The following is a 16,525-nucleotide window of genomic DNA, read 5'->3' as shown; positions in this document are numbered from 1 at the left end:
ACTTGAGTATTTGTCAAGTACCAAGCTCTTGATGCCAATTGTTAGAATACATGGCCTTAAACAAGAGGGGGGTGAATTGTTTATAAAAGATTTCAAAAACTTTGAAGGTATAATGAAAGACAATGAAGAATCACAGAGAAATAAGATAAGGAAAGCAATGCACAAAGTTGTTTTAGTTGATTTCCAGAAAATCAACCGGTTGTTTTTATCAGCAGTTAATAAAAACAACTTAAAACAAATATATGTGAGATAAGGGAAAGAGAGAATCACACAAACAAATTTATACTGGTTCACTCTTACACCAAGAGCTACATCCAGTCCCCAGAAACTACTGGGTATTCCACTATGCAATCAAAACTAGATTACAAACACCACACACCAAAGTAGTGACCTTGAACCCCTCAAGAAACACACTACCTTTGGCTAACCACACCAAGAGTGTTGATCTTGAACACCTCAAGAACACACAACACTCCCTGACAACACAAATACATAAATACAATAATCAAGGAAGAATGAAATAGAATACACCTGGGTATTACAAAGCTTAAAGTTCAGAATTACAACCCAATTCTATTTCACACACTTAAGAATGATCCAAAGCTCTTTCAAATATTAGAAAAGTTGTTTTTGATAAACTCTTTTTCTTACTCCAAGATTAAGAGCGTAAAACCACCTTTATATAGACCAACCATGTGGTAAAAAACATTTAATAAAGGAACCAAGGTAGTTAGGATCATATAAAACATATTAAAACCACTTAACAGAATTCTGTTAAGGTTTTCAGAAAAAAAAAATCGATTGTTTTGTCGAAACAATCGGTTGAATTGACTTGACAACAAAGTCAAGCTTTTTAAAACCTTTTCAAAAACTACTAAGGTAAAACAACCTGTTGTTTCAAAATTTCAACTTGTTGAAATTTCAACAGCATTTTAGAAAACTCATATGTTCAAAAAGTTAAAGATTCAAATGAACTTGGATCATCTTAAGGAGTGAATTAACAAGTTTCAAACAACTAGACAACACACACACATCAGCAAGGTCTTCAAGCTTTCCTCTTGCATTTGGAGACATCAAAGCATCTTGTTCAACAACATGATTTCTCTATTAGGAACAACCACTAATTGGTTGTGACCAGTAGTTTTTTTGGACTAACTAGTGTTTGATGAATCTTGCACAAGATAGTTCCTACAATTGAACAAATCGTGGCCTAAAATTTTATAGGAAGAATAAAAGGGATGAAATCTCTCATATTATACATATGCAATGAAGGCAAATGCAGTTCTTCAACTAAGATTTTGTTAAACAAATTTGATAACATATCTATATCCACATGAACTCTAACATATAAGCTTCTAGATTTTTGCATAGTACAATCATCCAAGGTTAAAGGTGTACCAATCCCCCTAGCTATATTAAAAATCACTTTAGGTTGCCAATACTCTAAAGGCAATCCATAAAGTCCGACCCAAACTCAAGTTTCGTGAGTTTCATTAAAGATGGGACAAAATCTTTTGACCAAGCAAAAACTCTTAGAAATCCAAGATTGACGTTCCAATAAGCCATCGCGCGGACTCTCCTCATATCTCATAGGGAGTTAAACACAAGTTAATAAAATCCTCTCCCAAGGGGGATAACTCTCCAGGAATCCAACGAGTTATATGCAAGATTCAATGTTTTAAACACTTCAAGGTGAGTGAGAGGTCGATCCCCTTTGGAGAGAACAATCCAACTATGAAGATGATTATTACATTCTTCAAGACCTACAAGATAGACATCCTCAACAATATGAACAAAAAATAAATCCCCTTTGATACAAGGAGATGATAGTTGAGACAAAGGAATATCACAAGCATTGTTTAAAGCTTGGACAAAGGTCTTTTTTTGAACTTGTGCCACATAAGAGCAACACTATGGTCCTTGAGACAACTCCAATGGATTTGGAAGCCGACTGAGTTCGAGCCCATCCTACAAAAGAAAGGACAAGAGAAAAAAAGAAGAAAAGAATTAAAGAGAACCAAACCAATTAAGGTGTCACCAAAGAAACCTGAAGAGAATCTTAGTGTCTGTTATTTAACCCTTTTCAGTTCTTGGAGAGAACCAAAATTACTAGTAATTGCAACAAACAGTGAAACCAAAAGATAGAGAACCCAAGAAATTATTGTTCATTCATGAAATAGAACATGAGAGATATGCATGATAACAACCAACCAAAAGAAGTCATTCTTGGAATCCTAACTTTTTTCCGTGCTTGCCCAACATTAATGTGTCTTATTTTTATAAATTTCTTTCTTATTCATCATACCATTCATCACTTTTCTAAGGTTTTATGTAATGGGCTTGGACTTGTGTTATGAGATATACCTAACCTGAAGAACATTTTTGGTATATCTTATAAGTAAAGCTTATCATATTTTTTTTTCTCATTTTTTTCATTCCGAAATAAGATAAAAGTGTTTTCATTTTTTTATAATTATATTTGATTTAAATGACCTATTAAATAGTAATGATTCTATACAATACAAGTCAATTCACTCTTATTTATTTCAGGATAATAATGTAAAATAAAAACAATGAACATTACATTAAGAATGAATTAACTTAAGCATAATTTTGAGATTGGTGAGAATTAAACTTGAAGATGGGGAAATATAAGAGAGAGAAGACGCAGTTGAAAACAGTTTGTGCAGTGAGTGGGATCGTTTCATTTCGTTGAGTTGCACATTACCTTCCATGTCCTTGCTCTCCCTGCAATCTAGGGTTCGTAAAAAATTCTGTATCTTGCCTTAGCCTTATCTTTTTCCGTTTGATTTCTCCGTCACTATTCTTCCACTTCGATCTGTTCAATTCAGGTACTTGCCTTGCGGCAATCATCTTCTTCTTTTATTTTTTCACTTGTAATTCTGTTTGATCCCACTGTTCAATCTAACGCTGATTTGAGCATTAACACTTACTTAATCCCGACTATTTAGGGCTTTATTCGGGATCTCCGTTGTACGCTGCGTGCACAGAATTCACCATGACAATCGCCGATGATTCAGTTTTTCCCATGGATAATGTGGCGAGTTGCATACAGCTTCCGCCGGAGGAGGAAAACCGGATCGTATCGGAGTTGGTGAAGGAATCGGAACTTAATTTAAAAGAAGGCAACTTATATTACGTCGTTTCTAACAGGTGTTAATCTTATATAGTTTATTTTGTTTTAGTTTTAACGAACTTATGCTACACTGCGTTGTGCGTGATGGTTTCGGATATTATCGATTGAAAAATTATGATGATCGGCGCCTGTTTCTCTGCGTATGCAATCGATTCATTTATGTCTCTGCCATGAAGTGAATGGATCATATGCTAGTATGTTTGCTCTGATGTATCCTATCTTTTGTTTCTCCCCTCCCTACAATACTGCCAGGCTAGCTCTTTTAAAAATCTTGCTATGTAGTTGCTATTGCAAGGTAGCCCTACTACACCTGAGAGCTGATATGAGTTGTCAAATGTTTGTTGATTATCGTTGGTGTCATAGTATTCAGTCCCAAATAGTGCCATGGTGGGGCAACCCAAAAAAAGCTGTAGCAGGGTGCTTGCTATTTTGATCCCTAACCGTCGTTAATAATCAAGGCTGGAGATCGGGCAGAGATTGTAACACATGCTGTACATTTTTGTTTCAAAGCTGGAGAATGGAGAGAGATTGTAACAAATTGGTCGAGATTGTAACAGTGAAAATAGAAGTGGAAGAGAAGTGTAACAGATGTAGGATGCTGAGGATTGGCCAGAGAAGAGGTGTGTGCAGAAGTCAGAACAGAGCAGGAGCAAGGCTAGGACGAGTGCAGCATATGGAAGGAACAAGTTCAGGCTTGGGTATGAAGAAGGTGTTGAGAAAAGGAGGTGATAAAATGAATGACAACCGAGATTTAATGGGTCTGGTATTTTACAAGTTTGCCCCCAAAAAAGGTATGAGTGACTACATTTTAGGGGCTGAAAGGTATTCAGATGTATCTAACCCAGTAGTGTCCAATGATGCCTACAAAATGTCGTGATCTCGGCTGCGATTCCACTACCCTAGCTGTGATGCAACAGAGGAGAGAGGAGTGGATGGCCTTGACGGCATAATCGTAATCATGCTTCTATAATGTGCTATTAACTACAATGGTTGGTGTTGTCATAATTGTTTTAAAATTGATTGAATATGACTAGCAAGCCATAAAAGTTTGACAACTCACATTTGGGGCCAAAGCCTGAGAAGAAAGATGGGTATTCGGGTAATCACCATCTTATAATTATTGTTGTTTATCTGATTGTTCAAAGACGAGCTAATATCATGCTATGGCAATGTGTTGTATGGCCTGGCTGTGTAAAAGGGGCCTTTTGTAGCAGTTATGTAGAGCAAAGGCAGCAGCCTGAATTGCATAAATAGTGGACTAACTGCAGCCACTATGGTATAAAAGTCATTCAATCCTTGGTTGGTCTCCTTTTTGTTTGCATTATCCTCTAAGTTTTAGATGGTATTTGCCATTTTATAGTCCCCCTCCAAATCAAAACGAATTAGGGTTTTAAAGAATGACATTGGGGTGCTGATGTAGACTGCAACAACAAAAGAAAATAGGGGCAAAAAGAGATGCAAAGATGGAATAGAAAGGGAGGATCTATCATGTATCACTGAAAGGGGAAAACAAAAATATGCACTAGAAAGGATAGACCTTTCTAATACCGCAGAGCAATGGCTCCTTATAGAGAAGCATAAAAACTACTTGTCCGCACCATAACAACATCAACAAAAATATTCCCCTCCCTCACACATCTTGCTTAAGTACTCTCTCCCTAAAATTATTTTTTCTATATTCTCCCTCTGAACCACTTCTACCTTTGTTTCCCTTCGCGTTCCCCGTGTTAGCTATGAGGGTTTCCTTCCAAATACCACTTCAAAGGCAGTGGTTTGTGTGGACTCGTGGAATGCGGTGTTGTACCAATACTTGGCCCATGGGAGCAAATGAGACCATTCTTTAGGTTGATCTGTGATGAAACATGTAAATATGTCTCTAGGTTGCAGTGTATTACTTTTGTTTGACCATCCGATTGTGGGTGGTAAGCTATGCTCATGCTGAGAGTGATGCCTTGCAATCTAAAATTCTTTCCAAAATTGAGTCTTGCAAATGGCGTCCCCATCACTAACCATTGAGAGAGGAACGCCATGTAACCTCACTATTTTCCTCACAAACACCTTAGCCAATGCTTTTGCAGTATAAGGATGTTTTAATGGGTAAAGTGACTATATTTAGAAAGTCTGATCACTGGCAAATCCAAATAGATGCCGTCCCATACTCTCTTCGGCATGGGTAGTGGCTGCAAGAGCTTTGGCAAGGGTTTGGCCACCTTCCTATAATCTCGAATAAATTTCCTATAATGCCCGGTCAACCCAAGGAACTCCCTGACTCCTTTAACACTCAAGAATAGGCCAATCTAAAACTTCCTACACCTTTTCTGGGTGGACTGCCACCCCCTCTTTGGATATACCTTTGTAATACCCGAGAGCAATGGCTCCTTACAGAGAAGCAAAAAAGCAACTTGATTCCACCATAACAAAGCTTAAGTAATGGGATTCTACTCTCTCTCTAAAACAAATTTTGCTAGGTCAGCATTCCCTTTTTGCTGTCTCTGATCTTTAGACAATCCACTCTTTGGGCTTTGTAGTTGCCTCTTGGACTAGCATTTCTTCAGGTCCAATACTTCATTCGTTATCCCCATCAGTTTTTGCTCTGTTCCTTTGCACCACCACCCATTTATAATAGTTGATGCATTTTTTTGGCTTAGTCCTTGTTTTTCCAGCATCCACAACATATTTTTAGCCTTTTAACCTCTGATTAATTTGTTTTTCTTAGCGACTCTGTTCATAGTTCATACACGCAGATTTGCTTCATGTATTCTGTGCAATTTCTTCCATGATTTTTTTTGTGCCAATTATTAATTCCAACCCTTTGGTGGATTGATGGCCTTGTCTCAGTCACAAGCAGCCAATGCAGCTCCTCAGCCTTATCTTGTTATTGAATTGTTAATTCTGCCTAGTTTGATGGTGATTGCACGTTTGCCTTTTATATATATTAATACTGGTATTTATATTTAGTTTTTGGCAATTCTTTTTAATATTCGAACTAAGGTTATCCAATTGAGATGAACTTTGAAGGTATTTTTTGGATTGTGCAAATTGCAATAAAAAATTACTTCAAATATATCTCATAGATGATATATAGTGTTCAATTTAAACTAAAAACTGATAAAACAATTTAAGCAAAGTCATATAAAACAAAACTTTGTCAAGCCCTGTTTATGAAGAATGGAAACAAAGCAATTAAATAGCTAAATACAGCACATGCATTGAATGTGTGAGCGGCAAATAAAGGTGAAATAAAAACAGGATAAGTTAAAAAATGCTCTTTTGAATTCCTTTTTCATTTAAAAATGAAAGCTCACATGACTTCTTAATTTTTTTCACGAAAATTGGTGAAGTAAAAATATATGAATTGTTGAATATTGCATGAATCGTATTGATGGTATAAAATTACATAGATCCGTTCGTGTATCATGAGATACAAAGTCATTTAAGATTTATCTTTTGATACAAATTGGTAGATAGAAAAATTGGATCGAAAGATTCTGCTAGTTATACTTTTAGCATTTATAATCACTGTGCTGTGTGGGATTGACAACTACCATCCTTCAGAATTTACAATATAGTTTTCCATATACATCATTTGTGAATGGCTTGTTCCATTATTGTATTCATGCTTGTGTATTTTTGTATTGCATTGTAATCCCTATAAATTTCAACAACCAATTTTCTACTGTGGTTTTATGAGCTCATTTATTGTGTTCTTTCCCAAATATTTTTTTAATTAAAATGTTTAATTTTTCAAGGATAATTTGATATTTTATTTTCTTGAGAAAAAACTTAAAGCTATAAAAAAAATTCTGCATCTTTGATTTCACTCATTATGGAGTTTGGCCAGTTTTAAGAGAACTTTTGAAGAAGAAGTGATTATTTTGTCACAACAAACTCAATCAGACTTGCCCATCCATGGTGCTTTTTCTCACATGCTAGAATGAGTAGCTTCTGAAAGAAAGCAATAAAAAAATGTAATATAAGTGTTTTTGTGTAAAGCTTATTGCATATGCCTATTCTTTTTCTCTTGCATGCAGGTGGTTTTCAAGGTGGCAGAGTTATGTTGGGCCTTGTGTTGGTATGCTTTCAATTGACAAACAATCTTCTGATGGTCCCCTTACCAACATGACTAACACAAAGATTGCGGATAGACCTGGGCCTATTGATAATTCTGATATTATTTCAAAGGGAAACAACTTTGACAGCAACAGTTTAGATATTTGTCGAATGTTGGGAGAGGGTACAGACTATGTTTTAGTTCCTGAAAAAGTGTGGGAAAGGCTGTTGGAATGGTAAATTTATTGTCAAAATATGATTTTGCCTTTTAATTTGGAGAAAATTTATGCTGTAGTTTGTAGTTTGAAGAAAGAGCGCTAAAATAATATCTAATACATGTGATTAAGCATGCAATGGTTAATTTGCAGATACAGATTTAGTAGCACAAATTGGAAGCAGTTTCCTGATAGCTTATATAAACTGGGTTAGGAATATGATAAAAGAAGAGCCCAAAACATGTTAATTTTAAATTTCCCCCTTGAATCTTCATAGGCAATTTTTTGGTTGAATGTTTTACGTGTCCAGGTTTAATATTGAAAATTTGATGTTAACCTATGTATACATTATGGAGACCTCTTGGCATTCGGGCATGGAAAAAATGCATGGCATTAATTCAACATGTCATTGGATGACTTAAAATGCTTGATTTGTGTAATGTGTAAATATATTTCTGTCTCACAATTGTCCAGGTACAAAGGTGGACCAGCATTACCGAGGAAGTTAATTTCTCAGGGTATTGGACATAAGCAATATAGTGTTGAGGTTTATCCACTTAGTCTAAAGGTTACTGATGCGAGAGACAACAGCCCGTTGATTGTAAAATTAAGCAAAAAGGTACTGATTGATTTCGTTGCTGACTCTTTTGTCCTAGTTAGCTTTGCAGTAATCACAATGCTTAATAAGGGTGCTGGGTTATTGATTTTTTTTATTTATATGCTCTATATGATTGGTCTTTGATTATCACTACAAGAACAGATTATACTATTTTCTTTATATAAATTTTAATATAACCATACTATATTTCAAAATAATTGATTTTTATTTCCTATAATTTCATGTTTAATGAAGGTCATTAAATTGAAATTTCACACATGTTTTTGTGTTTTGTTGAAGAATGCCCATAAAAATTTAAAAGTGAATTTAAAAGTTGGAATTGCAAACCATACAATTAACGATATCAGTTACATGTTTATACTGGTGTCTTGCCACATTTTGCTTCTATTCTGGATTGGTACTATATTTGGTTGTATTGTAACATGATATGATTTGATGATTGAATGCAAATGAGCCATCATTCTGATTATTTTTTTTTTTCTATTCCCTAATATATTTTAGGCTACCATAGGTGAACTTCATGAGCTAGTGTGCAAAATTAAAGGAGTAGAACAAAAGAAGGTGCTGTTCCCCTCTATTTGTTTTTACTTTTATTTATTTCATTTGTTATAAAATCTTACACTTCTCCTTCTCTCTTTTTCGTTTTTGTTTGTTGTCAATTATATTAGGCCTGTATCTGGGATTACTTCAATTTGAGCAAACATTCACCACTGACAGTCTCAGAGCAGACATTGGAGGAGGCTAACTTGGTTATGGACCATGATGTGAGTAACCGTTAGTAATGTAGATCTTTAATGTATGTTTGGTTTGACATTTGGAGCCTTGGATCCATGTTTCGGATGTGAAAAATGGAATCTAATGAAAATAGCTTGAGAAAGGATGTGGATCATAATCCACTTTTTACTTGATCCTATGTCAACCAAGCATACACTTAATTGTAGTTGAATTATATGGTAATACGGCTACCTTTATGTAGAGATACGAGCTGAATATTCTTTGGTATTCTTCTAAATTTATGTTTAGATACTAAGACATCCTAGCTATTTTCTTGGTATTGATTCTTCTATAGAAGCTTGATGCTCCTGATTCTTCTCTTGCTTGCAGATTCTTCTAGAAGTACTACTTGATAGAGATCACTCTTCTCATTCTGGCATGGATTCAATGGGAAATGAACTAGCTTTGGTACCATTAGAACCTCCAAGGTCATCTATGTCAATTGCTGGGGGACCTACCATGTCAAATGGTCACTCAACTGGATCTAGTTTTAGTTTGTGTCAGGGAATTTCTGTAAGTTCGAGTTTGACCAATATGGATGATAAACATGATGTCTATAAAGGTGAAAGGGGTGGTTTGGCAGGACTGCAGAACTTGGGGAACACGTGCTTCATGAATAGTTCTATTCAATGTTTAGTCCACACTCCACCACTTGTTGAATATTTCTTACAGGATTACAGTGATGAAATCAACATGGAAAATCCTTTAGGAATGCATGTACGTGACCATTTAAATCAGTTTATGTGTATTTTTTCTAGTGTTCAACAATTACAAAAATAGGGCTTGGATATATTTTTAGTCTTTATAAAATAAGTGAATTTTGATTTTGGTCTTTATAAAAAGTTTCCTTTTTTTTTTTGTCTCTAAAATTTGAAAACTATATTTTTAGTCCTTACAAAATGAATGAGTTTTTTTTATTTTAGTCCTTAAAAGATGAATGAGTTTTTGATTTTAGTCACGTGAAACAATTTTCTTTGCTTTTCATCTTTTCAAAGTTTGAAATCATTTTTTTTGTTCCTAAAGTTTATTATTGTAAGATAGATACAAAACCATTTATTTTAGGGATTATAAATATTTTTTAGAAATGTCACATGTTGTCATTGTATTAAATACACCATTGAGTGACACCTAGGATGTTTAATTGACATTTCGTTCAACATATAAGCAGTTAATGAGTGTAATATAGTAATAGATAGGGATCATAAACAATTATTTCAATTTTTTGAGGGACTAAAACTAATAATTTTTTTCTTGGGACCAAAATTGAAACTCATTCATTTTACTGGAACTAAAACATCCTAAAATAGTGTCATTGATGACTTTACTTTCAAGGCAATTTCAAATTAGTTTTGAAATTGTTACATGTGTCTGGTATGCAGGGTGAGTTAGCACTTGCATTTGGTGACTTGTTGAGGAAACTGTGGTCTTCAGGGCAAACTGCCATTCCGCCCCGTGCATTCAAGAGCAAATTGGCCCGATTTGCTCCACAATTCAGTGGTTATAACCAGCATGATTCTCAGGTTACTTTATGCAAATTGTCTAAGTTCCTTATTTTTGAGATTACTGTCACGTAATAAACTCAAATGCTGTTATTACTTAATACTGTAACACTGTCTCCTTATGCAACATCCAGACAACTTTAGGCATTCTTCCACCAATCTTTTTGTAATATGAAATCCCTTCTATTGACCATTCACCATTTCCATGGGTAATGCAACACCATCTTTGGTCATCTGTTTCAATTCATGCATCAGTTGAGAATTGAGATGAGAGTAACTCAGTTAATTTTTTGTTTTTATGAAATTTATCTGTTGCTTTTGCTTAATTTGCATTGGCAGAATCCTACCCCCGAGAGTCTGATTTTGCGTTAAAATTAGACTTTAAAGAAAATTTGATGATTGCTTGAATTTTTGTTCAGTGACAGCTTTTAGTTGTTTTAAGTTGTCCACAAAATTGGAGTTCAGCCTTTTTATGATTGTTGTATGTTCTCTGATTAATGGATTTCTTTCTTTAGGAATTGCTTGCCTTTTTATTGGATGGTCTGCATGAGGATTTGAATCGTGTGAAACAAAAGCCTTACATTGAAATGAAGGATTCAGATGGTAGGCCAGATGAGGAGGTTGCATCTGAGTGTTGGAAAAATCATATGGCTCGGAATGATTCATTGATTGTTGATGTATGCCAGGTGAGTATATGTTCATGTTATTTCATAGGCATTTACTGCATTATAATTGATCCTTCATTAGTCATCTTTTTTCTTAGTTAACTGTTTAAATTTCTGCCCTGTTGTCACTTTTCTCCCCTCCCCTGTTTTGGCACAACAAGTGAAGAGAAGAACCTGTAGTCATGAGTTACTTACTATATTTATATATGTTTTACTCTATTCAATTTTAGTTTATAATTTGTTTTGCTCTGAAGTTTTTTTCCCTTCTCAATTTCTCTAATTTCTATCAATTTTAACTTTCATTTTCTACAAAAGCTCGACAATATTGAGTTTTAACTTCAATTTCATTCTGGTTACCTTTACTAAGCGTGGCATTTTGATTTTTGTACAATAAAATGCTCAGGGTCAATACAAGTCAACGTTGGTTTGTCCAGAATGTGAAAAAATTTCAATCACTTTTGATCCATTCATGTACTTATCATTGCCACTACCTTCCACTGTCAGTCGCACAATGATAGTAACTGTCTTTTATTGTGATGGGAGTGGTCTTCCAATGCCATACACCGTGACAGTTCTGAAGCATGGTTCCTGTAGAGATCTTTGCCAAGCATTAGGCACTGCATGTTGCTTGAAGAGTGATGAAATGCTTTTGCTTACAGAAGTAAGTGCTTCTCATAAAAGTTGCTTTTTCTTTGCTTTGATTTCAGTGATTGATGGTTTGTATGTCTATCTCTTAGGTTTATGACCATAAGATTTATCGATATCTAGAGCCTTTGGAATCATTGAATTCAATAAAGGATGATGATCACATCGTGGCCTATAGAATTAAAAGTGGAGCTAGCGAAACAAAACTTGAAGTTTTGCATCGATGGGTGGATAAGTAAGTTTACCTCTTTTGATGTGTGCTGTACGGTATACTCTTCACATTGAATGGGCACGAAGCTCTAATGCTTCATGGTTGTCTAAATGCGAGTTATTTTTGTCTAGGATGAGTTATAGTGGTTTTTGTCCTTAACAGTGTGTTTGGATATGAAGTTGAGAGAGGAATTCTCGAGTGGATTTAAAATATCACATATCAAAATGACTAGAATGGTTACCGAAAGCCTAAGAATTTTCAAATTGATGGGAATTTTATAGATTTTTCTAAAAGTAAATTGTAGGGATTTCAAGTAACGTCACAAAAGAAAGAATTTGAACATTTCTACGTTTCACTATCAACTCACATCTCAAAGTTTTGATTCGCTCTCTGTTTCTACTGTACGCTTCCCCTCTTTGTCCTATTCTCTCTCTTCTGGCCTTCTCTTTCTCTCACCCATTCCTTAAGTCTCTCTCTTCTGCAGTGCCTATCTCTCTCATTTCCTTTTCCTCTCTTGCATGCCTCTGTCCATTTCTTTTCTGCACCTCTCCCTCACTCTCTTTTAATCTCTTCTGCACCTCTCCCTCACTCTCTTTTAATCTCTTCTGCTTGTCTCTGTCCCCCTTTCCCCTTTCTCTCCTGCACATCTGCTCTTTCTTCTGCACCTCTCTCTTTCTACTTCCCTTCTCCCTCTCCATTTGTCCTTTACAGTTTTTTTTTAAAATAAACATTTAAAAATGAAATTTTACATATGATGGGAATTATATAACTTTTCCCAAACAAAGAATAAAATACAAGGAATTTGAATTGCTTTATTCAAACAGAATACTTTTAAATTTAAAAGTCTTTGATTTGAAGCAATTATACATCCATCCATTTCAAATTTCAATTATCTTTCCAGACATTTCCTAACTTTTTGGTAAATGTATTCTTACTTTTAACTGAAAGTAATATTGTTGGTTAGTTAATTCTGTTGCAATTTAATTTTTAATTTTCTGTAAATAGATTCTTCCCCTTGGAGGTAATTTGATTGGTTACACCATAGTTTTCGTTAATCCGTTAATCTCTTCCAGAGATGGGAATGAGTAATCCATAGATTTTTAATGGTGATTAATATCAACTGTCTCTGGATGCATTCATAAATATATTTCTGGTACTATGGAGAATTGCAGGTGCAATTCAAGGTGGTAACCATTATTCAGGATATCACCGCTATCACATAGGAGTTAGGATAGTATAAATAACCATTTGTGGCCTATCGTAGGGAATCTGCCATAGCATGATTCCTCAACTGGTTATAGACATTTCACCAAGTTGTTCTTGGTTCACTGACTTAGACAACTATGATAATGTTTCAATTTCTTTTTTACTGTTTGATTAGATTTTTTTGAATTACCTTGATTGGACAGTATGAAGGGTGGAGAAAGGAAGCCCTTCGGAACCCCCTTGGTTACTTATTTGAAAGAAGATCCTCAATTTGGAGCCAACATTGAGGATTCTGTACATCAATTGTTGGCACCTTTAAGAAGAGCATATTCTTCAACTAAGTCTCATGATGGGAAGGAAAATGGTTTCGTCTCAGCTGGCAGTGATGAGCAACCAAACATCTCCAATACTCACAGCGAATCACAGAGTCTAACAATTGGAAGCAATGAACAAGCAGGAACATCATGCGGGGAGTCATCTTTCCAACTTGTTTTAACTAACGAAAGTTCTGAACCCATTGGGAAGGCTTCTTTTACAAAGCCTAGCAAACTTATAAGAGTCTTTCTGGATTGGAGTGACAGAGAAAATGAATTGTATGATTCTAGCTATCTAAGGGATCTCCCGGAAGTTCACAAACCTGGATTCACTGTGAAGAAAACCAAGCAAGAAGCTATTTCCTTGTTTTCTTGCTTGGAGGCATTCTTGACTGAAGAACCTCTGGGACCAGATGACATGTGGTAAGATTTACTTTCCTGTTTTTGAAATGGATTCATACTATACTGCTGTGAGCTGTGCTTGAGGGATATTGCCGCCTAATTTTTTTTTTCCTTTTCAAATTAATTAGGTACTGCCCTAGATGCAAGGAACACAGGCAAGCTACAAAGAAGCTTGACTTATGGAAGTTGCCCGAGATTCTTGTTTTTCACTTAAAACGATTTTCATACAGTAGATATCTAAAAAACAAACTTGACACTTTCGTGAATTTTCCCATTCACAATCTTGATTTAACCAAGTATGTGAAAAGCACAGATGGACAGTCATATGTGTATGACCTTTACGCAATCAGCAACCATTATGGTGGTCTAGGTGGTGGGCATTACACTGCTTATTGCAAGGTATGTTAATAACATGCACCTGCTGTGATGCGAAGTCATGATTTTGTAATTTGTGAATTCATTCTGCCGTTTGAGATGTTTGTTTTAAACCTAGTGTTCAATTGTTCTTCCGATTTTTAACAGTTGATCGAAGACAATAAATGGTGTCATTTCGATGATAGTCATGTCAGTGGTGTCACTGAAGCTGAAATTAAATCCTCTGCTGCATACGTGTTATTCTATCAGAGAGTTAGACCTAAAGGCCAGATGGATGGAGAGACATCTCAGGTTCATACAGTATAGACCATGATGGGGCATTTTGTTGGTTGATGCCAGTTAGCACGAAACGGAGCTCATGTCCTGGATATTATTTTACTTAGCAGGGCAAAACTGCTAGGTCAAATGCGAGACAAAATGTTACCATGGCATGATGACAGGTATTAAACAAAAATGTTTTAGATGAGACAAAACATTTGATATCATTGGTAGTATCAGTTCAAATCACTACATGAATGATATCATTTTTTTGATAGGGAAATTTTGGCAGCCTATGATCTATTTGTTATTTAATTTCATCGGAGGTTACAAAGAACGATCATAATGAATTAATCATAATTGCTGTTTGACTGTTGTATGCATTCGTATCGTGTGCCTTAGGCGGCGCTCGTGTTTGTGAAAAAAAATCAATGGTGCCCTCCTTCCATCGTTATGTTGTTTGGATTCTTGGACCAGTGTCACGTGGAAGAGATGAACAGCACTGATTATATTTATTTATTTATTCATAATCGCTTGCCTCTCTTCTTTTATTGCTTTTCTATTTTGCACCAAAACTTAGTTAATCTGTTTGATTCTTGTTATATGCCGTCTCCTGTGGGCAACATGAAGTCCCGTTTCTGCTATCAGATTGCCATTTTTGTGTATGTACGGTACCTAGATTTTAGTGGGAAAAGGAGTTTGGGACAAACCATTTTTACTAAACAGCTTATACTTTTGAAATTTTTTAAGTGAGAAATGAAATGATAAATCTAACGTTTCTTATTTTACTTATTTTTATAAATATCTTATTTTGTGTATCTCTCATTTCATTTGGTTCTTGTATGAATAAAAGAAATTTCCTTGGGCCCTTGTTTAATGAAGTGATGAAAAGTGAGAGGGTGGAAAATGAAAAACAGAAAAAATTATAATGGAAAGTGAGGTTGTTTACATTAGGGTGAAAGAGATGAAAAATGAATGGGAAATTTTTAAGTGTAAAATTAAATACGAATACTTAAACTACCAACCTTGGATTCGTTGACCAAAAAAGAATTTCCAACCTTTAATTCAATTTTCAGTTGGATTTGCATTCAGAATGAGCATATAATCTATTATGGTTAGCTATTCTCTATTATAACCACTTAATATGTTAATACTTTTTTCAACTTATCAACATAATTTTTTTTAACATAATTGATTATGTGTAGGAATGGTAACATGGGTAAACCCTCCTCTTTTGACCAATCCTGCGTTTTTTTTGACTAAAAATGGGGTTGGAACGGATTGTCTTAAGACGTGTTATCTTTGCCGACAAAATATTTTTACGTAGTAGAGTATCTTTCCCCATAAAAAAAACTTACGTATTAGGGTGTTTTTTCCTGCACCCTCAATGTTCTTCTCTCACTAGATTTTTTATTTCAAAAATATTTTTTATAATATTTCAAATTATGTGATTCAGAAGTTTTTTTCCAAATTCGTAATTGGTTTCCAGATTATGTAATCTGGAAGTCTTTTATACATGATTAGTTTCTGAATTATATAATTTGAAAGACTTTTCTAATATGAGATTAGCTTCTAGATTATGTAATCTGGAAGTTTTTTTTCAAATGTGTGTCTGAATTATATAATCCATAAAGACAATTACTTCCTGCACCCAATCAATTGCTTCCTGCATCCGACAAACTTTTTAAAATTCCATTATGTCCTTGTATTCTTTATTTTGAAAAACAGTGTAGGGTGCAGAGGAATGCGTTACGGATATCATTATCCAGAATGGGTTTTGTATTCCGTATGTACATTCGGAATAGTTAACTATGTTCTGGATGTGGGCATGCTGAAGTATATTTTTTGACTTATGGATTTCTATATCCGAAAGCTAAGTGATATTTTTTTTCAACATTTTCAATGGATACAACTGCCTTAGAGGAGAAATGCGAACGAAAGAATGGCAAGACGACGCTGCCCACTGCGTTTAGTGCGTAAACGAAGGTGGCGGTGGCGGCTGCTGCGCGAAAACGAAGGGGTGCTTGATTGGATGCAAATTTCTCTCTTAATCTAATTTCAATTTCATTAAGGGTTTTTTCATATTTTCGCAAATTTTATTAAAGGGTATTTTGGTATTTTTGTAAATATTATTG

At 35.0% G+C, this 16,525-nt stretch overlaps 1 protein-coding gene across 1 annotated transcript; it reads left to right on the top strand.

The window, feature by feature from the left end:
• Positions 1 to 2,572: 2,572 nt before the first annotated feature.
• On the top strand, positions 2,573 to 14,920 carry LOC137816943 (ubiquitin carboxyl-terminal hydrolase 9-like). Its single transcript, XM_068620125.1, has 14 exons — positions 2,573 to 2,852; positions 2,973 to 3,174; positions 7,189 to 7,443; positions 7,897 to 8,041; positions 8,543 to 8,602; positions 8,710 to 8,805; positions 9,146 to 9,532; positions 10,195 to 10,335; positions 10,830 to 11,000; positions 11,383 to 11,640; positions 11,717 to 11,859; positions 13,245 to 13,778; positions 13,886 to 14,156; positions 14,280 to 14,920. The coding sequence occupies exons 2-14, from the start codon at positions 3,020 to 3,022 to the stop codon at positions 14,436 to 14,438; spliced, it is 2,775 nt and encodes a 924-aa protein (XP_068476226.1). The 5' UTR covers positions 2,573 to 2,852; positions 2,973 to 3,019; the 3' UTR covers positions 14,439 to 14,920.
• Positions 14,921 to 16,525: the final 1,605 nt, after the last annotated feature.

Source organism: Phaseolus vulgaris, unplaced genomic scaffold, assembly GCF_000499845.2.
Source record: "Phaseolus vulgaris cultivar G19833 unplaced genomic scaffold, P. vulgaris v2.0 scaffold_14, whole genome shotgun sequence".
NCBI classification, from domain to species: Eukaryota; Viridiplantae; Streptophyta; class Magnoliopsida; order Fabales; family Fabaceae; genus Phaseolus; species Phaseolus vulgaris.
The sequence above is the reverse complement of the archived record's forward strand: the minus strand, read 5'-3'. Positions and strand labels throughout refer to the sequence as shown.